This window comes from Pleurodeles waltl, chromosome 7, assembly GCF_031143425.1.
Source record: "Pleurodeles waltl isolate 20211129_DDA chromosome 7, aPleWal1.hap1.20221129, whole genome shotgun sequence".
Taxonomy (NCBI): domain Eukaryota; kingdom Metazoa; phylum Chordata; class Amphibia; order Caudata; family Salamandridae; genus Pleurodeles; species Pleurodeles waltl.
The window spans coordinates 56,253,241-56,280,366 of record NC_090446.1 but is presented as its reverse complement, the minus strand read 5'-3'; the positions used below and the strand labels follow the sequence as shown (position 1 = coordinate 56,280,366).

Below are 27,126 nucleotides of genomic sequence, written 5' to 3'. Positions count from 1 at the left end.
CCAGCCATTGCCTCTTGTGAGAGAATTTACTGCCGCATTCGGGAATATTCTGTATTTTGCTAAATTGTTCTTCTCACAGATTCAACATCTTTGATCAGGCCAATATCCTTGCCAGAAAAAAAACCCTGACGTTCTCCTTCACAGAGTCTTGTACGTCAGAGAGTAAGTTCTCCCTTTCTAAAACCATGAACAATCTCATGGTTTACCTTTGTGTGCTCAGTTTAATGTCTATATTCTCATTGGATGTACAACAGATCATACAATTGAGCCTGCAGAGTAAATCCCTGCCCAAGAATTGACCGGACTTGAATATCATATTAGAACATGATTTGCCTCTTCAATGTGACCTATCTTAACTGAAATATGATTAATGATCTGTTTATTAGAAATGCCTACAACCTGGACGCGTTTTCCAGAGAGGTTGAGGTTTGGGACATCAAGCAAATCTATGCAGATGACACACAAATACTACTTAATTTGGAATGCCCAAACGACATTGAAAACTCACAAATCTTCAGTTGCCTCAGAGTCATTGATCAGTGGATGACTTGGAGCGATTTCAAACTGAATGCTTCCAAAACAGAAATACTCACATGTGGCAACTGGTAAAATTATGACCCACTGTGTGCCTGGCCTGCCGATCTGGGACCTCCTCTTCAAGTATCCAAGGAAGTTAAAAAACTTGGAATTACCATGGACTTCAAGTAAACAATGAATGCCCAAGTGGACAAATTAGCATGATTAAGTTTCATCACCTTGAAGGCTCAGCGACACATCTTTCCCCACCTCGGATTTCCACACAAGGAGCAGGCTGCTATCTCTTTTGTACTATCTAAACTGGATTATGCCAGTGGCCTCTACCATGAATCACCTCCATCTATTATGAGAAAACTACAACATAGTCAGAACTCAGCTGCCAGGCTACTATTACATGGAAAGCCACAACCCCACATCTCATGTGCCTTGAGAGCACTACACTGGTTACCGGTTGCCAGAAGATCCACCTTCAAGCTGCTTTCTATCACCCACAAAGCTCTAAATGGAACAGGACCGCTTTTCATCAGAAACAAAATAACCAAATACAAACCAAATACTCCACCTTAAAACACCACCATACAAGTAAAAGATGATACGTGGTACATCCTTCTCTGTTCAAGCAGCCAAACTATGGAATTCATTACCCCCAAATATAAGGTCCATGGATAACTATTTTGTCTTCAGAAGACTACTCAAGAGTTGGCTCTTTCCCTCATAACCACCATATTCAAACAGCAATGGACTCCATATGCCTGTGTTGATAAATATTTATAATCTGATTATGTGTATATTTTAGATATGTATAATTCTTTAAGAAATATGTATAGTTACTATTTCATAATAATAAATTATACACATACTCTTTAAGCCTGTTTCACAAATGTACATTTACTCACGGTTAAATATATATATATATATATATATATATATATATATATATATATATATATATATTTATTTATATGTATATAGATATATATATATTTATATGTATATATATATGTGTGTGTGTGTGTATGCATGTGTGTATGGGTGAGTGTGTATATATATATATATATATATATATATGTATTTTATTCTATGCTTAACATATTCATAGGTCATTGCTTAGCTCCTAGATAAGTTGGAATATTAGATACTCATGAATCCCTACTTTCTTTTTTATATCACAACTAGCAAATGCTATCTTAACTGTTTAACAGCAAGCATTTCACTATGGAAGAATTGAGGAAAGATAAATGAATGTTAGAAAAGTACACTTATTATTTAATGTCAAATATTACAAATCTTGAAAGTCTGTGTTTATACAATACAACTTTACTTCTCATATTATTATTAATTATACACATTATTATATTCCTTTCACATATATTCCCTTACTATGTATTTACATAACTAATTATTTATTATTCTAGTCCTACTGTACTTGAGAAAAATAAATACAAATTAAACCTATAAATAAAATAAAAAAATAAAAAAATGTAAATAATAAATAAAAATAATTTACATTTTACTCTCTCGTAAGCTTTACTCTGTCTCCCCATTACCCTATGTCTCTATCAATCTATCCTCCATTCCCACTCTGATTCATCCCAAACCCATTCTACTACTTTGATCTCCAAAATAACCCTGCCTAACCTCTTCCCTCCTTTACCACATCTAGTTCACCTTAAACCTCAGTTTACTACTATGATCTCCCAAACAACCCTACTACATTCTCCTTCATTTATCTCACCTTTGACTCATCTGAAACCCATTCTGCTACTATGATATCCCCAACCCCTTTCCACAGACACTTCCCTCCTCCATCTTTCCTTCACTCATCCCAAGCCTCAACCTATTACTATAAACTCACAATGAATACTTCTGGATTCTTCAATCCTCTATCTCTCCATTAATCTAGACAATCCAACTAACAAACTCACATATCCTGTGCTCAAATTAACTCATACTAGTACTAATACTGTACTCATATTTACCTATACTAATCCACCACTAATTCCTCTTGGGTTCAGGAGTAGAGTGCTACTCGCTGAAAAGCGTTTTGACGCCTTGTCAGGGGTAGTAAGCGATTATATAAATACAATTACATGTACAATAAGAATAGTTGTTAGAGTAGAGCTGGTACCTCTTGTGGCAATAATAAACAAGACTGGGTGGCCATTCACCTCTCCATCCACATTTGGGCCACTCTGGTCTGATTAAAATCCCGAGCCAAGCATGCAGTCGTCCTCCTATCTCAGGCACTGTCATTGTGACTGATCAGAGCCTGAATCCCCAAAACTGTTAAGGGTTTGGGGCATATTAGCATATTGAGGTCTCTGAATCTGCATATTTTGCATCAGCATCACATTCATTTTCGACGTCTGACCATAAGTTTGCATTTGATTATGATTCAACAAACATTCCTGCTTCCAGTGACCCGCCTTGGTACAGTAATGACAATAAGGAATCTTTTTCAACATGGCTATGTCCATCCCTGAATTCGGGTCAACTGGTATCTCTCGTCTCCTACCCTTTGGAGCACTGTTGCCATTCTACATCATCTGACCAATGCATTGATATCCGAGTCCCTGCATTCCAGCACCAACACTAGGACTGTAACTTGAATTTGCCATATAAAGGACATTCTAAAATCCTTTCTGCTCTATGTTCATTTGAGCCAATATGAATTTCTCTTTGCTTATCCTCTGTCTCTCTTCCCAATCATCACTGCAGTACACTGCATACCAGAGGATTTCATTCAGGGCTTCGACTACCAACAAATCACATGCTGAATATGTGAGCTAATTTTCAGGCGCAAACCAAGAACGAAATGAGGCACAAAATTACTGGCATTTTCTCTTTCATGATGCTCAATACCACTGTGCTGCTGGAAACCTTGCATCAATCACTCGTCATAAACATGCACAGCCTCCTTATCCTCCAATTGGACAATCTTCAGTACTGCCTTATCTGGTAGAGATTTCATCAACTGCAGATTCCCTCACTCAGTTTAGACTATTCCCCAGGCATCAGGCTGGATCCGGAAAATCTTCAGTAGTACCTCCGTGTACTGGTAGGTGGCATAATGTTGGCTCTCCGTCAATGCCATCTAATGTGACCTTGCAGTGTCCAGATAAGCGCCACCCCAAAATGCTGACATCAGTTTCTTTAGTAATTGTTTTCATGCCAAAAACACTGAGCCACGCTAAAACCAATGTACAAATGTTAACCAGTGTGCAGTCTAGCGGATCTTTTGAGGAAGAGCCCAGTTCGCGGAGTGGGGAGTATGGATGGCTTAACAAGGAATCTTGGATTAGAGTCTCTACCAAATAAGGCATTTCCAAGGATAAACAACTCCTCCATCTGATATAGACTTCTAACAAAAGATTCTTCACCTTAGAATACATAGACTCGCAATTCCTCCCCAGAGGTAGGACTGCAAACTGGCTGGATGAAAAAGTCCAGGAGGACCTAACAGGCAAAATACCGGTCAGGCCAGACTTGGCTGTCAAGTCCCAGTTTGGGGCGACTTCGATGTCTTGGGTCCGGTCGGTCAGAATCTTCCTGAGAACTCGGGCAGTATTGGTATCGCAAGAAAGGCATACAGGAGTTTAAAACTCCACTCAAGATGAAATGCTTCTCTGTGTGACTGCCACCTTTGTAAATTCAATGTGCTGAATTGATGACATTGTGAATTCTTTGTGGTGGTGAACAGATCGAGACAATGCTAGCCCTACTCTAGAAAGAGTGCATGCCACCGCAAGATGCAGATGGCATTCCTGGTTCACAAGGCACCATCTGCTGAGCTCATCTGCTTTGGAATTGAAAGAGCTTACCAGGTGCTGAGCAACCAGGAGCATGTCCTGGCACTCCAATCACGGAATAGCAGCAGCGCCCTCTCTCTGGCACGGCTCTTGATGGCTGCTTTGGCCAAGAAAGCCTGTACTTTCTGGCGGAGTAAAGCAAGATGGTCCTCCATCAGCCGTTTTTGAGATGGTGGGTGTCCAAGAATGCTAGAATGAATCCCATCTTTACTATCTGGAGCACCAACTCATCCAATGTAATGTTGGACCCTTGGGACAGGTGATGTTTGAACCCACCCTCAACAGTGTTTGCCGATTGCAGGTCATACTAAAGAGACTTTACGGTTTCAGCAGATGGAAGAGCGGTGAAATGGGCAGCTCTGTGGGTATTGTTCCTGTGACCTCTTTGGGCTCCGTGGACCCTCCCCTGAAAAGATTTGGCCAGCTGTTGTACCGGGTGGCGTTGGTACTGGGAGCACCCAGAATTGCCCTTTCTATGGCTGCAGTAGAGACAAAAGCCAGAACCGGGACAAAAAGTAGAGGACCAAAGACTAAGTGGTGATGCTGTTCTTGCAAAAACGCTCAAGTGCCGCATTGGCCTATTAGCCGAACAGGCGGGAGCCATCAAAAGACACGCCAATCAGGGACTACTGAACATCCCCTGCAAACCCAGTGGACTGTTATCAAGAGTGGTGATGAAGAGACACTAGAAACCATGGCTGTGCCAAGGAAGTACATGGTGCCCAGTCTGCACCATAACTCAAATTTAAGACTCTTCCCTGCTGTTCGGTAAAGCCTGATTGAGGATGGCATTTCCCTCGTCATGCAGCATGGGAAGAAGCTGCCCAACCAAATCCCATAAAGCATAGGAGTAGCGGCCCTACAGGCATGCAGTATTCACCGACCAGATTGCAAGGCTGGTGGAAGAAAAGATACACTTCTCAAAGGTATCCAGCCTCTTGGATTCCCTATTTGATTGTGGTAGGAAACACACTTTGGTTGATCTTGGCCCTGGAGGCCTGAACCACCAGGCTCTCAGAGGATTGGTGCCGGGAAAGGAAAGCTGGGTCCCCTGGAGAGGGATGATGCCATCGGGCAATGATACTGTGCACAGGAGCCCCTGTGCAAGGATTAGTATCAAGCCCCCAGGAGTGTGCGAGTGAGGACTTTGTTAAAAGGCAACAATGGTTCTGGGGTGCCTGCCCCTACCTAAAGCGTCTCAGTCAAGACACTCATCTTGACCTAGACAGAGTGTAACTGAAGGTCAAGAATCTCGGTAGCTCTGCATATCACTGTTGCAAACAATGCACCTTCCTCCAAATCCTTGTCCATAGAGGAAAGCATGCCAGAGTCCTGGGAAGTGTCCAGTCCACTGGCATCGCCCAGCTCCTCATACCAGTTTTCCTCATCAGCAGGGTCCTTTTCCAGTCAATCAAGATTTATAAAGCGCAGTTAGTCACCCGATAGATGTTCCAGGCGCTTGCAGGTCCCAGAAGCTTATTCGAACAGCCAGGTATTGAGGGCCATTCCGAATTCCAGAAGTGAGGTGATGGTCCAGAGGTGTGTGGGGAGGCTGTTCCAGGTTTTTGCTGTGATGTGAGAGAAGAAGCGTCCTCCACTTCTGCTTTGGTAGATGCAGACATTATGGGCAAGTGAAAGGAAGGCAGAGCATAGTCCTTTCAAGGGTTGGTTAAGTTCAGGCGGTGGATAATGTACGTGGGTCCTTGGTTGCGTAGAGCCTTGTGTGCGTGGGTCAGCAGCTTCAATTGGCATCTCTTCTGTACGGGGAGCCAGTGGAGTTGCTTGAGGTGGGGTGTAATGCGGGTTCGCCGGGGAAGGCCAAGAATGAGCCTGGTTGCGGCGTGCTGAATGGTCTGAAGTCTGTAAATGGTGTGTAGTTATTCCAATGTAGAGGGTGTTGCTGTAATCCAGTCAGCTGGTGATGAGGGCATGTACCTTGGTGCATCCCGTGTGTAGGGGTAGCCACTTGAAGATCTTACATAGTATGCGCAAAGTGCAGAAGCAGACAGAGGAGACAGCTTTGATCTGTGATTTCATGGTGAACTTATTGTCAAGGATGATTCTGAGGTTTCTGGTGTGGTCGGAGGGAGTGGGTGTGGGTCCTAGGTATGATGGCCACCAAGAGTCATTCCCTGTAGAAATTTAGGTCACCAAGGAAGATGTAGTCCTTGGAGTCTAAGACTAGGAGAGCAATGAAGTCTGCGATGGTGCTGCAGAAGCTGGATAGTGGGCCGGGGAGTCAGTATGGGACTGTGCCTCTGATGGTTGTTTTGTAGTCTATGTAAAGCTTGAAGTTGGAATGCTCCATGTGGGTGGTGGTGTTGTTGGTGGTGGGGGTGCATTGTATGGTCTCTTTGTGAATGATTGCTGTTCCTCCTCTCAGCTTGTTAGTGTGGTCCTGGTGAGTGAATTTATATCCGTTGGGGATCGCTGTGGCAATGACTGGGGTGGATGTGGGGTTGAGCCAGGTCTCGGTGAGGAAGGTAATATCAGGTGCAAGGGTGGTGATGTGCTCCCTTAATTCAATGAAATGCTTGTATAGTGAGCTTGTGTTGAGAAGGGCGCAATGCGAGTTGGTGTTTTAGTTCAGGTGGTGTCTGTAGTGTGTTCAGGGTGGGGCTGGTCGATGGGCTGGTGTGTGTGTGCTGTGGCAGGTGAAGTGGCAGTGGGTGCAGGTGAAAGGTCCTAAGGTGGAGCATTGGTCGGTGTGGTGGCAGTATTTTGTTGCAGTGTCTGGGGTTGAGGGTGTAGAGCTCAGCGATGATATATCTTCGGGGGAGTTAGGGCCAGGGGTCACGTTGCTGGGTCCAGTTGTGCTGCGGCCTGCATTAAGTAGGTCCAGGGGTGGGTGGGGTTTCGGTTGGCGGGAAGAACGGTGAACGGGAGAACCCAGTCTGGAAAACCCTAGCGGGAAAACCCAGGCAGCTGTGGTGTCACTGGATCAGCCTGGAACAATCAATCATTCAATCATTGGATTTATAAAGCGCTCTACGTACCTGTGAGGGTTTCAAGGCACTGGGGGGGGGGGGGATACTGTTACTGATCGAAGAGCCAGGTCTTGAGGAGTCTTCTGAAGGTGAGTAGGTCTTGGGTCTGTCCTAGGTTGGTGGGGAGCGTGTTCCAAGTTTTGGCGGTGAGGTATGAGAAGGATCTGCCGCCGGAGGTCTTTCTTCGGATGCGGGGGAACGACAGTGAGGGCGAGGTTAGTGGAGCGGAGATGACGGGTGGGGGTGTAGAAGCTGAGTCTGTTGTTCAGGTAGGCTGGTCCGGTGTTGTGGAGCGCTTTGTGAGTGTGGGTGAGAAGCTTGAAAGTGATCCTCTTGTCCACGGGGAGCCAGTGGAGGTTTCTCAGGTGGTAGGAGATGTGGCTGTGGCGGGGTACGTTGAGGATTAGCCGGGCGGAGACATTTTGGATGCGTTGGCGGCGTAGTAGGTCTTTTGCTGGGATGCCTGTGTAGAGTGCGTTGCCGTAGTCCAGCCTGCTGCTGACGAGGGCCTGTGTCACTGTTCTTCTGGTTTCTGTCGGGATCCACTTGTAGATTCTACGGAACATGCGGAATGTGTTGTAGCAGGAGGAGGAAACTGCATTGATCTGTTTAGACAAGGTGAGGGAGGAGTCGAGGATGAAGCCCAGGTTGCGAGCGTGGTCAGTCGGTGTCGGTGGGGTTCCTAGTGCGGTAGGCCACCAGGAGTCGTCCCAGGCGGAGGGGGTGGGTCCGAGGATGAGGACCTCCATCTTGTCTGAGTTCAGTTTCAGACGGCTGCTTCTCATCCATTCGGCGATGGATTTCATTCCCTCATGGAGGTTGGTTTTGGCGGTGCGTGGGTCTTTGGTGAGTGAAAGGATGAGCTGGGTGTCGTCGGCGTAGGTGAGAATGTTGAGGTTGTGTTGTCGGGCCACTTGTGCGAGGGGGGCCATGTAGATGTTGAAAAGCGTCGGGCTGAGGGATGAGCCTTGGGGGACGCCGCAGATGATGTTGGTGGCTTCGCAGCAGAAGGGGGGGAGGTGGACTCTCTGGGTTCTGCTGGAAAGGAATGAGTTGATCCAGTCGAGGGCTTTTCCTTGAATTCCAATTTCTTGGAGGCGTGATTTCAGGGTGCGGTGGCAGACTGCGTCGAAGGCGGCAGATAGGTCCAGGAGGTTGAGGGCTGATGTTTCGCTGTTGTCCATTTGGCGTCTGATGTCGTCTGTGGCGGCGAGAAGGGTTGTCTCAGTGCTGTGGTTTTTCGTCTGAAGCCAGACTGGGAGGGGTCCAGGATGTCGTTGTCTTCGAGGTGGCTGGTTAGTTGTGATTTTTTTAATCACCTTTGCTGGGAAAGGGAGTAGGGAGATGGGTCGGAGGTTCTTGAGGTTGTTGGGGTCTGCTTTGGGCTTCTTGAGGAGGGTGCGGATTTCGGCGTGTTTCCATCTTTCTGGGAATGTCGCTGTTTCGAAGGCGATGTTGATGACCTTCCGAAGTTGGGGGGTGATGGTGGAGCCGGCTTTGTTGTATACGTGGTGGGGGCAGGGGTCTGACGGAGATCCTGAGTGGATGGAGTTCATGATCTTGCGTGTCTCTGTGTCGTTGAAGTTGGTCCAGGACGTCAGGTGGTTTGTGCAGGTGGGGTGTTCGGGGTGGGGTCTGGCGTGGGAGTGGCGTTAAAGCTGTTGTGGATGTCAGTGATCTTCCGGTGGAAAAAGGTGGACAGTGTGTTGCAGAGTTCTTGGGATGGACTGATGTCGTTAACGTTGGCGCTGGGGTTGGAGAGTTCTTTCACGATGCTGAAGAGCTCTTTGCTGTCGTGTGCGTTGTAGTCCAGGCGGTCTTTGACATGGGATCGTTTGGCTTGTCTGATGAGTTGGTGGTGCTTGCGGGTGGTGTCCTTGTGGGCTGTGAGGCTGTTGGGTGTGCGTTTGAGGAGCCATTCCTTTTTTAGCTTCCGGCAGTTGCGTTTGGAGTTTAGGAGCTCATTGGTGAACCAGGTGGCTTTTTTTCTGGTTTGGTTGTCGGTGGGTTTCTTGAGTGGCCCGATGGTGTTGGCGCAATCGTTGATCCACAGAGTGAGGTTGTGGGTGGCGGTGTCTGAGTTGGTGGGGTCAGGGGGAGGGTTCTGGGCGAGGGAGTTGGTAAGCTAGTCTTCTGTAACTTTGCTCCAGCATCGGCGGGGTGGTTGTTGGGTGCGATGGTGCTCGGTATGTTTCTTGTAAGTAAAACGGATGCAGTGGTGGTCGGTCCAGTGGAGTACGGTGGTATGGTTGAAGGTGACGTGGGCTCTTGAGGAGAAGATGGGGTCAAGTGTGTGGCCAGCGATGTGGGTTGGTGTGTCGACGAGTTGTCTGAGGCCGTGTTTGGTGAGGTTGTCGATCAGAGTGGTGGAGTTGGTGTCGTTGTTGTTCTCCAGGTGGAAATTTAGGTCCCCGAGGAGGATGTAATCCGTTGAGGTGAGTGCGTGGGTGCTGGTGAGCCCGGCGAGGGATTCGCTGAAAGGTGCTCGTGGTCCGGGGGGGTCTGTAGAGGAGCGTTCCTCTGAGAGTGGTGTTGGGGTCGGTGTGGATGCGGAAATGTAGGTGTTCGGCGGTCTTGAGGGAGTCGTCGGTGTGGGTGTCGATCTTGAGGGTGGATTTGTGGTCGATGGCTATTCCTCCTCCGATTCCGTTGGTGCGTTGGTGCGGATGATCTTGTAGCCGTCCGGGATGGCTATTGCGATGTCGGGTGCCGAGGTTTCGGTGAGGAAGGCTACGTCTGGGGGGGTGGAGTCGAGCAGGTCCCAGAGCTCGATGGCGTGCTTGCGTGCGGGGCGGGTGTTGAGGAGTATGCAGTGGAGGTGGTTTGTTCCGGTCTTTGTTGGTTTCGTTGTTCTGTCGCAGGTGAATCTGCAGGTGCGGCATGAGAAGGGTCCGTTGGTGTTCCTTGGTGAGGACTGGAAGCATGCTGTGATGCGGCCGGGATTGAGGGCGTTGAGTTGGTCGGCGTGTAGCGGCGTCAGGAGGTGCAGGGGTCTTGTGGACCAGGGGTAGTGGCGCTGGGCGCGGTCCAGGCGCGTATGGGCGCAGACTCTGGCGCGCCTCTGACACGCCAGCGGTGCGCCCGCTGCTGGGACGCGCAGCGACCGCCGTTAAGAAGGGAGGCGGGAGGGAGGAGCAGCTGGGAGGTGGGAGGGAGCGGCGAATGGGGGCACGAGGGTGGCGGGGCCGCAGGGAGGCAGCGGCTGGGAAAAACGGCTCAGAGAGAGCCGGCAAGGGGAGCGCACAAGGGGCAAAAGTGGCGGCAAAAAACGGAAAAAGGCACAGAAGTAGAAACGGAGGGCTGAACGCACACTAATACAAGGCACAGAAAACGAGTCACAATAACATGAACGGCACAATAATTCACAATAATTCAAGGCACAGAGAACAAGTCACAATAACTTTAAACGGCACAAAGCACAAGTCTAGAGACGCTTACCAGAGCCCACTAGACACCAGGGATGAGGCGGATGCCTGCGGGTGGAGGAGGGCCCGAAACACGCGAAGGGCAGCATGTGCGGGGTCAAGGACAAGGGCACAGCTTGGTGGTGCTGCGGACGTGGGGGAGCGATCTCCTGACCAAAATCAGGTCAGAGGTCGCTCAACCTCGACGCGCAGCGACCGCCATTAAGAAGGGAGGTGGGAGGGAGGGAACAAGCAGGCACTAGAAGCCACAGGCAAGAGGCAGGCTAGGTGTCCAGGTGCCTACTCCAAAAGACCATACACCTCCTCCTCATCATCCCCATATGGGTCATAGGATGGCTCTAATGGAAGAAAGTCCAGAGATTGGTATGGCCTGGGCAGCAGTGGGCTTGGCGGTGAGCAGCCCGAGGCAGCACTGGTTTGATGCCGGTAATGACAATGGGCTGATCATCAAGAGGCGTCATTGGCAGGTGCTGGATGGAATGGAGCTGGGGTAGGTGGTGGTACCTGATGCAGCATCATTCTGAATCCAGGGACGGATCATGATGACCCAGCTGGAATCAAGGGTGATCCAACTAGCGGTAACACAGCCAGGGCACCTCTCAGTTTTGTGGGGCCTGAAGGTGCCCCGGAGGGCATTGGACCCCAAAGGTAGCATACATGACATTGTAGAATTCCATAACTTGGCAGTCATTGCCTCAGCATTGGGAAACTCTGGGTAGCAGGGGACTAGCTCTGACACCAGCTCTGCAGATGGAATGCAGGAGCATGGCCAAACGGGTGAAGCTCAAGAGCACTTTGACTTCTTCTTCTTGGACTTATCTGACTTTAACGAGGAGGTCTTGAATGCTGAAGACGACCGCCTGTGGGAATGATTCCAACAGATCAACATTTCATCAATGACAGTAAAACACATTAAGCCCCACAAGGATGACAGAGAGTAGTAGTTTTGCAAATTATAAAGTGAGGTTACAAACTCAAATCATTCAAATTAGTCAGAAATCAAAGATCATCATATAAATGCACTGGTTTGTATAATCCAAAGTGATTCAAGATAGCAAATACCTAGAAACAATTATTAAAGTTGTCATAAGCAAATCAATCTGATTGAGTTTCCCCCAAAGGAAAGTTCCCTAACATGGTAAGCTAAGAAGCTGAATGAAGATGGGTGAAGTTGAGCAGAAGTTGTTAACAAGAAAAGCCTCTAAAAGGCAGAGTTAATAAAGATTCAGTAAACTAAAAGAAAAATGAATTTACCCAGGTGTCTAACTCTTTGAGCAGGAGTAAATGACAATGTTTAATTTCATGAGAGTGGAAAGAGGCATCTGAATCTAACTAGCACCGCAATTCACAATTAAAACATGTTTTACAACAGTAAGTTTCAGCTTTATTACCAGTTCTCGCACAATGGAAGTCTGTGCTGCTTCGCCTTCAAAAAATATCTCGTACCAGATAGTACATCTTGGTCAGCATTTATCAGGCACAGGTATGGAAATGCATTATTTCCTCTCTATGGAACACATATAGATAAACAATTCTCACAGAAACCAAAAATAATTGTAACATTCTAATTACCTTGACCTTCTTCAGCTTGGCTCCTGAAAGGAGTGAACGTAACAAATAGCAAACATTGAAGTTGCTCAAACTAAGGCTTATATTAACTTTGACTAACAACATGAAAATCACACTATGGGGGTTATTCTAACTTTGGAGGAGGTGTTAATCCGTCCCAAAAGTGACAGAAAAGTGACGGATTTACCACCAGCCGTATTACGAGTCCATTATATCCTATGGAACTCGTAATACGGCTGGTGGTATATCCGTCACTTTTGGGACGGATTAACACTCCTCCAAAGTTAGAATAACCCCCTATATGTGTATGTGCATATGCAGTACAAAATAATATATGTTATGCAAAGCATGAAATAGTGACAGAGTGTCACCATAAACATTTTTCTTAACATGCTGGGCTTAGGGAATTGTTGGATGGGGATGAAGTCACTTTAAAAACACTTGCAAATTATTTAAAACAAGTTTTTCTGGCTGTGACAAATGCATGTATTTCTGCTGTGAAATGTTGGAGGCGGCACATTCTGGTTGGCTGAGGCAAACCCTAGCCAGGCAGAACCTGCCACTCCCTCAAGAGTGGTTGATTACACTCTCTGTCTGACCTGCCCTCACCCTTGGGTAGCTTGGCAGGCTTTACACAATGTGTAAAGCAATGGCGTAGCCCTCCCCACCACAACCACGCTGAGTGGCACAAATGAAATGTGACAGGCTATACGGTATAAACCAGACTGGAAACGGCGTAATATAGTAAGTAAATAGAGTTTTATTGTACTTATGTCTTTTCTTCACTCTTAGTTTCCTTTCTATAGGTATTCACAAATGGTAAGTATCTGCAAAGTCTATTGTTTGGAATCCTTCTCTTCTTAAATCTTGTCGTTCTTTCCCCGTTCCTTCCTCAGATCAGCGTCCTCTGGAAACGCGAGTGGCTCCCGGAAGAATACCGGCAAGAAAACAGGAGAAATACCCCACGGTAAGTATTTAGGTCATTTTCTGGGGTTTATTGTTAAGTAGGAAAAAAGGGGAAGGCAAGTGGGGTGTAGAGGAAGAGAGTGTATGGCACCCGTGCACCATGCAAAAACAAACGTGATGTTGTCTTACAAACAAACAGTGCTCCCAGGCTTGAGGGGACAGTCAGGCTCCCTTCTGTATATAGAGACCTTCCCTTCTTTTTCCCCTCCCTCCTCCTCCCTCTCGTCCCTCCCAGCTCCCTTCCCCTGTGGGTTTTCCCTTTTTTTATCTGTTCCTCCAAAAAGGAACCGTACCTTGGCAAGCCACGACCCTCCGGGGTCGTGGCTGGATTGTAAGCTCCTCGTCTCTGCTGCTGCGTGTGGGAAATTCTCCCTCTCCACTCTGTTGTCTCCGGATCCGCTCTCTGGCTCCTGCGAGGTCCGCTCCTGGCCGCCGTCACTCGTTTCCCTTCTCTGCAATTCCGTTGTCTGGCTCCTCTGCTCCTTGCCGCCGTCGTCTTCCCTCGCCGGTGTCCGCTCGCCCTTTTCGTTTGTCTTGGCCCGGAAGGTGTTGTGCGTTTCCCTGGAAACAGGGAAATGCCCCCAGGATGCCGCGGCCGTTTCCATAGGAACGGCTAAACGCGGAAGTGACGTGTCGGGGCTCTCCGACACGTCACAGGCTGCTTCATCCAGTGGCGGGATCGGGAGCGCCCGATCACATGAAACTACACACACAGTGACTTGTAAGTGATGCCAGATCCAGGGTCTATATAGGAAACCACCTGTGTGCCAGCATACACAGCATACACACATGGGCTGGTGATGCCAGTCTCCATCGTCACATGTCAACACCTGTGTGCAAGGATGCACACACTGGCAAGTTGTGCCAGACACTATATGCATGATTCTCTGGTGTAGGTAGGCACCTAGAGGCTAGCTATGTGAAGTTCAGCCTATATATGAACCCTAACGTGCACATGGGCATGGAAGCTAGGCTAGGCTTAACATACATGAAACCACCATTGTGTAGGTGGGCACACCCTGGTCTGTTGTGCCAGACCCATCACTACTAATTGTCCTCTGGCGCAAGTGCACACCCCAGGACCTGCCATGGCTGGCCCTGCACATGTTGGTTAGTGTCACCTCTCACCCAGTAGAGGGCATGCACCCACACTTTCACCCTGAACATACAGGGGGGCAGTGCCCCTGGCTCAAGTTCATTATTAGAGGACTGTCTCATCCCCATGGGCGCAGCCGATCCCACTAGGTAGGGAACACCCATGTGGGGTCTTCCCTACCAGGGCAGAGTACACCTTTGTATACCTGCCCTGCCCTATGCCTACCAACTGCCCTGTCTTCTGGGGCCTCCTGGGGAGCTGTAAGGCTGGCTCATGGTTGGCCCCGGCATAGGGACTGCCACCCTGAGTGCAGGTGCACTAGCGCTCCCACAAGCCTATCCAGTCAGGCCTAAGACGTAGTTGACAGAGTCTTCTAGGGGGTGGCACACACAGTGCAGCGTCCCCCTAGTAGCCAGAGCTGTACCTGGCCCGGGTATGTCTGGTAAATTTTTTTACAGTGTGTACCTTTTATTACAGTGCAAAAAAGGTACCTCCTCCTGGGTACTGCACCCAAACCACGTCCATAACCGCTCCTTCCTAACATCCGTAGGAAGGGTGTGCACACTTTGCCACTGCCATTCGGGGGAGAAGTGCCAAGAGTCCTAAGGTCATGCACAGGGAGTCAGCAAAGACTGCGAGAAAAAAAGCAAAACAATTCAAAGAAGTATCATGTCCAACAAATGTTCATTGTAATTGGAAGCATAACGCAGTCTTCTCCTCTGATGTAATCCACTCTTAATGTCAGCGAGTAAAATAATGGCCACAGCATTCCCTTCCAAAACACACTCATTTGCTAGGCAACCTGCAGTGAAACCTAGCTGAGTGCCATAGTGAAGACTGCAAGCAACACTTCAAGGCATTCTGCCCAGAGATACACAAGAGTGACATACCCACTTGGCCAAGTAAACATTTGGCAGCGAGGACCCAGTAGCATTGAGGAGGAAACTTCTGGGCTCTCGCAAAAATATATTTTTCTTTCTAAAAGGTGGGCTGACCCATTGCTCCATCCTGTATGATGTAGTGGATGAAAGGAACCTGTGATTGATAAAACAGCAGATCAATGTATAAAGATGGACTGAAACCCCCTTATTACAGACATATAATTTTATTAAAATCAAAAGGTCTTGACTAACACTAGACATAGAAACCAGAGAGAAAGGAGATAGGAAGCAAGAATTGGAACGTGAGGCAGGAAATGGTTGGGAAAGGCGCTCTGGAGCAAGAGTTTGGCTGGGTGGCAGGCAGACACCACGGGAAGCAAACCATGCCAATGAGACAACCACCAGGAAAATGACACAGTGGATAGAAGAGAGGCACAAGGTGTGATCTTTGGGATGCAGTGAGGAGCAGAGCTGTGTGTGACCAGTGATAAGATGGACAAGCAGAGGAAGCGGCAGGACATTCCCTCACATGTAGTTCTAAATAAAAAATTAAACACAAAAATAAATCACATCCATGAAGAAAGCATTGGATGACTCCAAAGAGTCACAAGCAAGAGTAAAGGAGCCGTTCTCCATTGGAAAAAGAAAGCCCATAGGTCTTGCACTGGCTGCTAGCCTTTTGGCAATTCTAGTTTTGTTTTGTCAGGGTTTTTGCAAATCTTTACTGTCCTGTGAGCTGCTAGGCACTCCTCAATATAACAAAATATTGAATAAAGTAGAAAATCTTATTTTGGTCCCTACAAGCCCCCATTGCCACAGTAGGTCCAGGCCTGGAAAGGATTGACTTGTATGGTAATGTGTTCCTTGTGAAAGGGAACCATTACGTAACTCATGGTGAAGTCAGCCAATGGCTATAGTAAGCTGACACACTGCCCCATGATGCATGCTGCAGTGGGTGGAAGAAAAGGTGAATAAAACAATCACAAACTAATAGAAGATGTCTGGCTATAAGTATATATAAGTTACACACATAATTGTAGTAATATGAAAAGGTCTTGGTAACACAGACTTAAAGGCCAATTGCTCTGGCACTGGCTGTCAGCCTCTTGCCTTTGAGAATGAAGGCTATAGAGAAAGAGGGCAAGAAAGAAAGAGACAGAAAGAAAGAGAGCAAGAAAAAAGAAAGAGAGAAAGGAAAGATGTAAAGAAGAAAAGAAAAAAGAAGGAACAAAAGTGAAAAAGAAAGTAAGAGAGAGAGAGAAAAAAGAGAAAAATAAAGACCACGGCAAGAAAGGAAGAAAGAGGAAAGCAATAAAGAAGGAAACAGGACGGGCTTGAAAGAAAGAGGATGAGGAAAAATAGAAAAAAGAGAGAAAGAAAGGTAGAAATAAAGATAGTAAGAAGAAGGCAAGAAATACAGAAGGAAAATGAATGAGAAATAAATTGAGAGAAAGATGGAGGCACGAAAAAGGAAGGCCAGAAGTAAAGAAAGAAAAAAGAAAGAAGGGAAGAACAAATGAAAAAAGAGAAAGGCAACTAAGAAAGAAAAAAGAAAGAAAGCAAAAAAGAGGGATAGAATAAGAAATGAAAAGGGAAAGCAAGAAAGAAAGCTGATTCACTCCCCCTTATATGCTGTGGGGTGTGGATGCAAAATGTGAATGACACAACAACAGACCAATAGATGAAGTAAGGTGGTTGAAAGAACCTTTAAATCAGTATATTATATTACAGTCTTAGTAAAAACAAAATGTCTTGGTAAGGTTGTGGCTAATGCCGGACCTAAAAAGGATTGGCTAACCCCAGAACTAACAAGGATTTGCAATGCACTAGGTCTCGCATTTGCTTGAGTTAGAGCTACTGGCATTGTAAATTAATAACTGGACTTTTCTTGCCACATTCATTTGTCAACCCTGCCTCATAATTTGGTCTCTTCCTGCCACATAATTACAGTGGCACTGAATATAACTAAAAAACTTCCACTTACCTCTTCCTCTAACTCCAGCAAATAAATGAACATTTTGCCATTTAGCATCCTAATTTAAATCTGCCATGAAACTTCATAAATGTTCCAACAGAAAGATAATCTTCCAGCTCTCATTTCTAAACATGAAGGGAATTATACTTTTGATTATTTGATATCAAACACTAAAGCAGCTGCCAGGTTCAAGTAAGATGATTAAAGAAGGATGAAAAAAAAATCTAAAGATAAAAAAATAGTTTCAGAGTAGGCCGTGGGTTGCTGGTGGAAAGAATATCTTGACAGTTGGGCCCATGCTCTTTGGGAAGCCCCTCACTCGAGGTGTCATATTCTGAAGCGATGTTGCAGGCAGCAGCTTGTAAGTGTGTGGAATGCAGACGTTAGCAGGCAGGCCACTTTGTTTATTTATCACTTATTTGTCTCAGTCGGTTTCAGATAAAAAATGCAGGCACTCAAGACATACTCGGGCCCTGACAACGGTTTGCAGAGAGATAAAGAGTGTACTTAGGAGATTCCTATTTTAGCCAGCACACATACTTGCATGCCACATCCTCATTTGACCTAAAAGAACACACAAAGGCCTGTATTTTATTCACAACAAATGTGATTTAATTTGAATTGGAAATAATTTACACAAACTGCGGAGACTGTAAGATCATATGTTTAGAACACATGGGTTTATTACAGTCACTATATCTAGTCATACACCAAATTTTGGTCTTTTGCTCCATGCGTCTACTTTTGAAGTGCGACCTGCGAGTGTGTGTGCAGTCCTGTGCAAGCATCTGTGGTGGTCATGTGACAGAGGACGCTCATCATTAAACAATAACAGGTTTGAATAAGTAAATAAATAAAAAATGGAGGTGGTAAACATAAAGAACGGCATGCCGTGCTGTCACAATGAAAGGAACTGCAGTGCCTCATGTGCTCCACAGATTTGTGGTAGAACTGGGAGAAGGTGTGGCACAATGACTAGAGCTGGCGACTTTGGAAATGAGGACCCGGCTTCGAGTCATGACATTTGCACAACCTCCTTTAGGGCCTAATTACGAGTGTGGTGGTCCAACTGCCACATTACAAGGTTTGCAGGAAGCCCGCCAACCTGCCGGAATCGGAGATTCTGATGGGCTGACGATGGGTTTAGGTTGCAATCAGCCAGGGTGGGGCTGAATGCATCACCGCCCTGCTGATTACAACCTAGTTCTCTGCCAGCCTCTTGGTTTCACTGCTATGAAAATGCTGGCAGAGGACAGGTGCAGGGGGCCACAGGAGGCCCCTGCAGTGCCAATGCTGCTGTGCAGACAATGCGTATTACGAGGGTGCTGGTGCCCCCTGCGGACGGCCAGCTCTATTACGAGCCGGTGACAATGCTGCCGCCACTTTCCCACTGGGCTGACCAACAGAAACCTTGGTTCCCACCGGTTAGCCCAGCGGGAAAGTCATAATGGGGCTAATGAGGAAGTTGCTACTAGAGTGGTGGCCACCCTGTCGAGAGTGTGGCAGATGGGTGTTCCAGTCCGCCACACTCATAATCAGGGCCCAAATCTCACCGTGCCTGCAAAAAATGAATATGTCCTTGTGTAATGTAGCTGGTACTTATGTAAAGCCTCCAATACCTTTGGGTGGAGGACTACTGAGCAAACAAGTAATTAAATAAACACACCGGGCACGTACCCTCGGTAAACAGAATCAAAAGGAAGAGTGGGAGCCAGGCAGCTGAGGGAGAGAGCAGCAAAAGAGGGAGCTGAGTGAGGAAGCGAAAATGTGACCAAAATAACAGTCTGATTTACAGCCTTGTTTACAGTGAAGCTGAGAGCAAGAATGCTCTGCAAATAAAAAGGGATGCTTCACTGAACGAGCAGGAAACAAAGAGAAAAAAGTCCAATAAAGAACAGATGAACAGAACAAAGGGTAATTATACAGTAGTTGGTCCCTGCTCCCAAAAAGAAAAAGGAGGGGCAAATAGGCATGACTGACCAATAGCAAGCCAGGATTTTTAAATGACACATACATGAACAAATGAAATGGCTTTAAGCCAAAAGTAAAAGTATAATTAAAGGTATACTAGACGCTGTACGCTTACGCTCAACCTAAAAATGGAGGTGAGATTAGCATGAACGCCAACCAATCAGGTGTAGTCGCCTTGAGCTGTCTGTAACAAGTCTACCAAAGCAGGAATCCTGAGTGTCATGTGGGCAGTTAGGGTAAACAATGCTTAAATTACTGAGCAGCACTGAGTAAACTGGTCATTGCAACTACTTTCCTTGCCTGGGATATTATTTACTGATGCAAATAATTCTACTGAGACCTTTAAGGGTGTGAATATTTCAAAAGCACCATTTGAGAATGGATTATTTTTTCTCTAGATTTTAAGCCAGTGCCTTTGGAAATTGTGTTTAAAGTGCAACATTTAATTTTGCAACCTGTTTTTGAGAACCGCCACACCCTAGTCCGTCTTGACCGAGGTATGCTTGCTTGCTTGTGTTGCTTCTGTTGCTTGATCACTCAGTACAAGACTGGTCTACACACCACACCTCTCTAAAATGTCAGTAGCAGCCACGGATTTTGTGGGAAATTATATAAGTATCACCATCATCATGAGTTATCATTGTTTATGTAATAAAAGTCTAGTACATTGCCTCAATCTTGCAATTTCCACATAACTGAATGAGTGTTATTAAGGAAATTATAATTTCTTTTAGATGGGTACTTCAGCCAATCACAGGGAAGAAGTAGAAGTCTGCATTCAAAAATATTATTGTGACGTTAGCAGCCTCAGGAAAACTGTTTCTACTCTTTGAGGGTAGGTGTAAAATATGACAGTGTTGCCTTACATACACTTAAAAAACATTTCTACCTTGTAGGGAAATCAGAAACACTTACACATTTTCATTCAAGGTAGATCCATTCACCCAGGTCCAGCGCTTTCCAGCGGGTGTGATGAAAACTCCAATCCAAGCCTGGTTGACACGCTTGCGTGTAAAATAATCCTGCACACAGTAATCACAAATACATCTTTGGCACAAGCATTCTTTAGTTTGATGCAAATAATACCTTGCTACAATGTGTATTAGATAGAGCAAGTTTGTGCTAATGCACTACCTGAATCACATAACTAAACAGTTTAAGAATTTTGCCTGCGCCCTCCAGTGCTCAGCTGGAGTCCCACACATGCATGGTTGGCAATTATACAATTAGTATTCTCATTTATGTAGTCAACTTTTTCAACCTTCATAAAGGGACCCTTAATTACAATCAGATATTCATGCCTGAACTGAACTATATAAACAGGCCTGATCACGTCTACATCAGTTCACCTACATTGAAGTAAACAAGAGAGCTTAATTTCTGTGACCTCCTAAATTAGGTCTAAGTGGCACATAGTAGGGCAGTGATGTCTACGACCCTCAGAGGTCGACTCAAATCTTTTGACTCAGACAGGAGTAATAAGATCATCAAACCAAACAAGAAGAACCATTAGTAATAAACAACAACAATTTACAATGAGTCAGTAATTTACACACTCCATGACCTATATGGCCATGAGGCACTATATAAATTTAGTAAAGTTCAAACGTTTATTGCCCTTATTTTAATAATGCTAAAGTCACATAAATAATACACAAGACCAGATGATAGCAAAACAGAAACATCACAGATTGGCCAAAATGTCTGAAGAATCTTAGTCTAACGAGCAATCACCATTAAGCATGCCAAAAGAATTATACAGAATGGCAACAGAATTATCAGAGAAATAGCAATAGATGTCATTAGTTGTGCAGTTGAATCAGTCACAATCAATTCAATTATTGGGTTGGACATCTGTGCTACCAAATTCTAATTCGAAAAGCATGTGTGGTGCTGGGCTTTGTCAGAGGCAAAAATAAAAAAATAAGGCAAAAATTATTTTGGAAAGCATCTAAACTGTGGCGCTAAGTGAAAATGTGGTTAAATTTCTAAGGGGAAACCTGTAAAGAAAAACAAATGCACATTGGTTATAACTCTCCTAAGAATGACAGCAGTTAGCAGAATCTTCGTCAGCAGAGCACAGGAACAGCAGGTCTTCAGCGATCGGCATCAGGAACATGAAAGGGCAACAGTTCAGTAGAGTTGGACCTAAGGTATCTGAACTGTTAGAATCATAAGTCATCTATAGAACAGAACATTAATGCATCTGAACAACTAGAACAGAACTGACTAGCATCATCTAAATCTGGAATCTGCTCCCCTTCCTCTAGAACTTTGATTAGATTCCCAAAAATCCCTAGCTAGACCTCTATTGGACAAGACTATGCATGACAGTGAACAACCAATTGAATTTCGTTCTTTCTCCAATTTGTAACTTTACCCATTTTTCTTTGAGATAGGCCCATATTGACAATCTTCCCCAGACGACAGTTCCGCAGAATATTAACATTGTAGAAAACAACACAGAACATGACATTTTAACTAACAATATTTCCTACTAGAAACTAAGACCCATTGTTAAAACTTTCAATAGTTATCACAAGAAAGTACAGAATGGACAGAGTGAAAAAGCAGTAGATTTACACTGTTAGCTTTCAATGGGATAGCTAATAAACAATGTTTGCAAGAGAATTTCCAGCTTAAAATCTCAGCACTGTGCTGTGGAAAAACACTAAAGCTTAGGCTTTTTGACTAAAGCTAATACATGAAGAATAAAAACATTTTTAATATTCAAACCAGATAAGTCTTATAATTCATATTTCATGACTCTTGATTAATACCATATATGCTTATAATATTTAGTCCATTAATCAGTCAATAATAATTTAAAATCATTATTTTTATTCCTGAGTATAAATTAACTTTTGTCAATACAAATAGTTATGATTCACCAAAATATGTTTTCAACATTATTTATTATTTCACATAGAACTCGAGATGGTGAACCCCATGTCAACCACATTTCAAACATGCATGTTTTACATTTCTGGCACAAGTTTCTCTAATTAAGATCTTTTTCTACACGTCATTTATACAATTTGTTTATACATACTTTATTAATAATGTTTGCTCTCTAACACATTCATTCCTCCTTAGTAACTAAGGGCCTGATTTAGAGTTTGGTTGAGAGACTACTCCATCACAGTGGTGACAGAGTACCCTCTCTGCCAAACTATGGGCCATATTTATACTTTTTTAGCGCCGCATTTGCACCACTTTTTGACGCAAAAGCGGCACAAACGTACAAAATACAATTATATTTTGTACGTTTGTGCCGCTTTTGCGTAAAAAAGCGGGGCAAATGCAGCACTAAAAAAGTACAAATACGGGCCTATATGTCCGCCCACCTGATTTACAGACGGGCAGACCTTAACTATGTCAGCGATGGAGACCACTCAGTGACTGTCACAGTCATACTCCTCTGACGGCTTGACAGAGTAATAGTCTTCTGAGGATTTGGCGATTCAAACACTCATCCGATTTAGAGTGGGCGGTCAAATGGCCAGTTTTTACTCCCCCTTACCACCAGGTAAAACGGCGAGTGAAACTGTAAAATGATCCGCACACCATGGGAGACAACTCCCCTGGTATGGGAGTATTCGTTTTTGTATTTTCAACAACAAAATTTGTCTTTCAGATTTTGTTTTTGAAAGTCAATTTTTTTTAAAACGTTTAGCTGATGATACCGCCATTTTGACAGTAGAGTGTGTCAAACTTTTAATAGTATGACAGCAACTGTGGTGACAGTGGTTCCTACCAATGTCAAAATATGTCTGCTAGGCCAGCAGACTTCTCTAAATCTGGCAGGAAGAGGACCTTCGGTATAGCAGCCTTAAAGTGCTCCGCCACACTAACAGATTTACTTAGATCCTCAAAGTCTAAATCAGACCCTAAGGCACTACACAGACACACCATTGTTAATGAGACAGAAGTTTAGGATAATATATATTTAGAGTTGTTGGACAGAGCTGTGGTGGAGTCGAGCCCAGATTATCGGTACCAATCAAAACAAAGGTGGTCATTCCGACCTCGGCGGTCTTTTCAATAGACCGCCGAGGGACCGCCGTACGAAAGACCGCCAGTGCTGGCGGTCTTCCGCACGGGCCATTATGACCGTTGGCAGCGCTCCGCCCGTTTCCGGGCGAAGAGCCACCAACAGCCATACTGGCGGCAGGCGGGGAAGTGGAGGTAGCTCCACCTCCACCGCCACGCCAACAGAACACCGCCCAGCGAATCACGACCTGTGATTCTCTGTGGCGGTGTTCTGTTGGCGTGGCGGTGTCGGCGGAGCTGCCCCCATGGGTCCCGTTCCCTCCCGGAGGATCACCGGAACAGGTAAGGTGATCGTCCGCTAGGGAAGGGGGTTGGGGGGTGTTGTGAGTTGTGTGCGTGCATGGGGATGTGCGTGTGTGTATGTTGAGGGGGCGTGTGAGTGCGTGCATGAATGCGGGGGTGTGTGTGTATGTGCATGAGTGCGTGCATGAATGCGGGGGGGGTGTATGTGCATGAGTGCGTGCATGTGTGTGTGTGTGTATGTGCATGAGTGTGTGCATGAATGCGGGGGGTATGCGTGTATGTGTGTGTATATGTTGGGGATCGGGGTGGGGGCGGGGGTCCTGCAACCTTTTGGGGGTGGCAAGGGTGGTGGGGGGGTAGGGGAGGGAGTCGGTGCGGGGGTTGGGGGTGGGGGAGACCCCTATCAGTGCCAGGGAAGGGATTCCCTGGCACTGATAGTGCTTACCGCCATGGATTTCATGGCGATCCCAAACCGCATGAAATCCATGGCGGTAAGCCGGGGTCAGGCGGGTTGGAATACCGCCGGCAGTATGTGACGACCGCCGGGCTGGAGACCGAGGTCTCCAGCCCGGCGGTCGTTACCGCCGTGGCGGTCGGAACGGTGAAGCGGCGGCTGGCCATGGCGGTAACCGCCATGGTCAGAATTCATGAAAAAAGACTGCCAGCCTGTTGGCGGTCTTACCGCCGCTTCACCGCCGACTGCCACGGTCGGAATGACCGCCAAAGTGTCCCCAATTAGTCATAGCTAGCTAGCAATACCATACCGGCCCTAGATTGTGTCAAGAGCACCGAAATTTCTACTCATAAAGTGGTGTCAAGATAAAGTGGATAAACCACCAGAAAATAACCTCACAAAAATGAATGTCCTGCCTAGATTGAGGTCAAAACATGTCAGCGACATTTAATGAGAGGAGTATGGAGTATCTTCCCCCTTTTGAAAAATTTAAATAAATCCTTCGGAAAGAGTTGATAAGGAATGGTAATATATATCTTTAACGCGGAAACAATATTGCTAATCCATCTCTCCCTCCCCACCAATGGGAGATCATTGAGTGTTTATGTACACAAGGAGAAAACAATGTAAAACACTCCACATCATGTGCTTACTATCCTGAACACATTTTTTAACATGTGAAATCTATATGTGTAACATTTATATGGGCATCGTTGTTATGTATGTACTTGACACATTGATGGTTTATGTGTACAAGGAGAATAAATTGTGATATATTCGATATCTATCTATGTGTTGATGTTCGGTGTATATACATGATATGTGATATGTAATGACAATACTTGGGTTTATAAGAGCTTAATTTGTATTTTTTCTCTTTATAAAAAATAAACGTTTTTGTGAGTTTTACATAGAATAACTTATAAATAAATAACACTGATGTTTTGAAAAAGCTTTATTGGCACACATTATTTGTGTTCATGTTGTGATAAATTAACTAATGTTTTAGCTATGGCTAATGCGGGCACTTTGCTTTGATTTATTTCTTGATCCTGCCCCCAAATAAGCCTTACAGGATCAAACCCTGTAATTATTAAGGACTCTAGAATGTGCAAATTATTGGCAAACTCCCCCCACTGACTGATTACACACCTCCTATATTGGTGTGGGATAAAAAAGGAAATAAGAATTTCTTCCTCCAAATATCCTTCTAGATCTTTTAAATGATGCTACCACACTGGGGGCCATATTTACGATAGGTTTGTGCCACTGGTGTGTCACTTTTTTGATGCTCCGGCAATGCAAGCCTCTGAACAATGTCTCTGAGGCCAATCAAAGGCACTTTGCATGGCTTTGCATGGCCTCATGTATATGGAGTAAGGCAAGGCAGCACAAGTCGCTGTGCTGCCTTACTCTGCACCTGGGGTATTCTGTGGGTACCGCAGAGGGCTTTTTCACACAACACCCATAGATTTTGATGCTTCCCCAGATTTACTTAATGACGTAAACCTGTTGCACACCCAAACCTTATGCCCCCCCCAGAGCAGGCTTAATGAGGAGTAATATTTTTATTTCTCCTTGAATTTTCCTCTTTCCATGTTTGCTGCATTCTGCAGCACACAAAGAGGAAGATGCTTTTCAGGATTGTTTTTGGGCAGGAAGGTGCCGTTTACTGCTCAAAAAGCCATGTCTTGAGGAGCTTTCTGAAAGTTAGGAGGTCCTGGGTCTTGCGTAGGTTGGTGGGGAAGGAGTTCCAGGTCTTGGCGGCGAGGTGGGAGAAGGATCTGCCGCCGAAGGTGGTGCGTTGGATGTGGGGACTGTGGCGAGGGCGAGGTCAGCGGAGCGGAGAAGTCGAGTGAGTGTGTGGAAGTTTACTCGTTCGTTAAGGTACGCTGGTCCAGTGTTGTGGAGGGATTTGTGAGCATGGATAAGCACTTTGAAGATGATCCTTTTGCTGATGGGCATCCAGTGTAGGGATCTGAGGTGAGTGGAGATGTGTTTGTGGCAGGGGAGGTTGAGGATGAGACGTGCGGCTGTGTTCTGGATTCGCTGGAGTTTTTGCTGAAGCTTGGCTGTGGTACCAGCATAGAGGGTGTTGCCGTAGTCCAGTCTGCTGTTGATAAGGGCATGGGTGACTGTTTTTCTTGTTTCTAAGGGAATCCATTTGAAAGTCTTCCGTAGCATGCGAAGGGTGTTGAAGCAGGAGGACGATATGGTGTTGATTTGTTGGGCCATGAAGAGAAATGAAACTAAGATGATGCCGAGGTTGCGTGTGTGGGTATTGGGTATTGGGGGTGGTCCGAGGGCGGTGGGCCAACAGGAGTCGTCCCATACTGTCTTGTTGGGGCCGAGGATGATGATTTCTGTTTTTTGAAGTTAAGTTTGAGGTGGCTTGCTGTCATCCATTTGGCGATGTCGAGGAGTCCGGCGTGCAGGTTTGTGTTGGCGGTGTCCGGCGGGGACCGGAAGAGAGGGAGGCAAACTCTTTGGGTTCTTTCGGCGAGGAAGGAAGTGAGCCAGTCTAGGGCCTTGTGTCGGATTCCTGCGTCAAAAAGGCGTGCACTGCGGATTTGGCGGCATACGGTGTAGAACGCTGCGGAGAGGTCCAGAAGGATGAGAGCGACAGTCTCGCCCTTGTCCACTCTGGTTCTGATGTCGTCTTTGCAGGCTATGAGGGCGGTTTCAGTGCTGTGGTTCTTGCGGAATCCAGACTGGGAGGCGCTGAGTGTGTTGTTTTCCTCTAGGAAGTGAGACAGTTGGGCGTTCACTATCTTCTCAGCGACCTTGGCTGGGAAGGGGAGAAGAGAGATCGGACCGTAGTTCGTGAGGCCTTCTGGGTCTGCTTTGGGTTTTTTGAGGAGCGCGTTGACTTCGGCGCCTGGGAAGGTTGCAGTGTTGAAGGAGCTGTTGATGGAGCTGGGGAGCAATGATTTGGCTGGCCTTGTTGAATTTGTTGTGGGGCAGGGGTCTGTGGGGGAGCCTGAGTGGATGGAGTTCATGGTTATTTCAGTTTCTTAGTCGTTGGTTGGGGTTCAGGTGTGTAGTTGGTTGGTGTGGGGGGGCGTTGTGCTGTCGGTCGTGTCGGTGGTGGTGACGGTGGGTGCTGATGCTGTGAAACTGTTGTGTATGTCTATGATTTTGAGGTGAAAGTAGTTGGAGA

General features: G+C 46.0%; 1 protein-coding gene across 1 annotated transcript in view; it reads right to left on the bottom strand.

Moving 5' to 3' along the window:
* The window catches only part of LOC138247178 (killer cell lectin-like receptor subfamily B member 1B allele A), a 344,850-nt gene that overhangs the window by 56,439 nt on the left and 261,285 nt on the right, over positions 1–27,126 (bottom strand). The window contains exon 6 of the mRNA XM_069201923.1: positions 20,132–20,238. Within this exon, the coding sequence (XP_069058024.1) occupies positions 20,132–20,238 (107 nt within the window). The remainder of the gene's footprint in view (positions 1–20,131; positions 20,239–27,126) is intronic.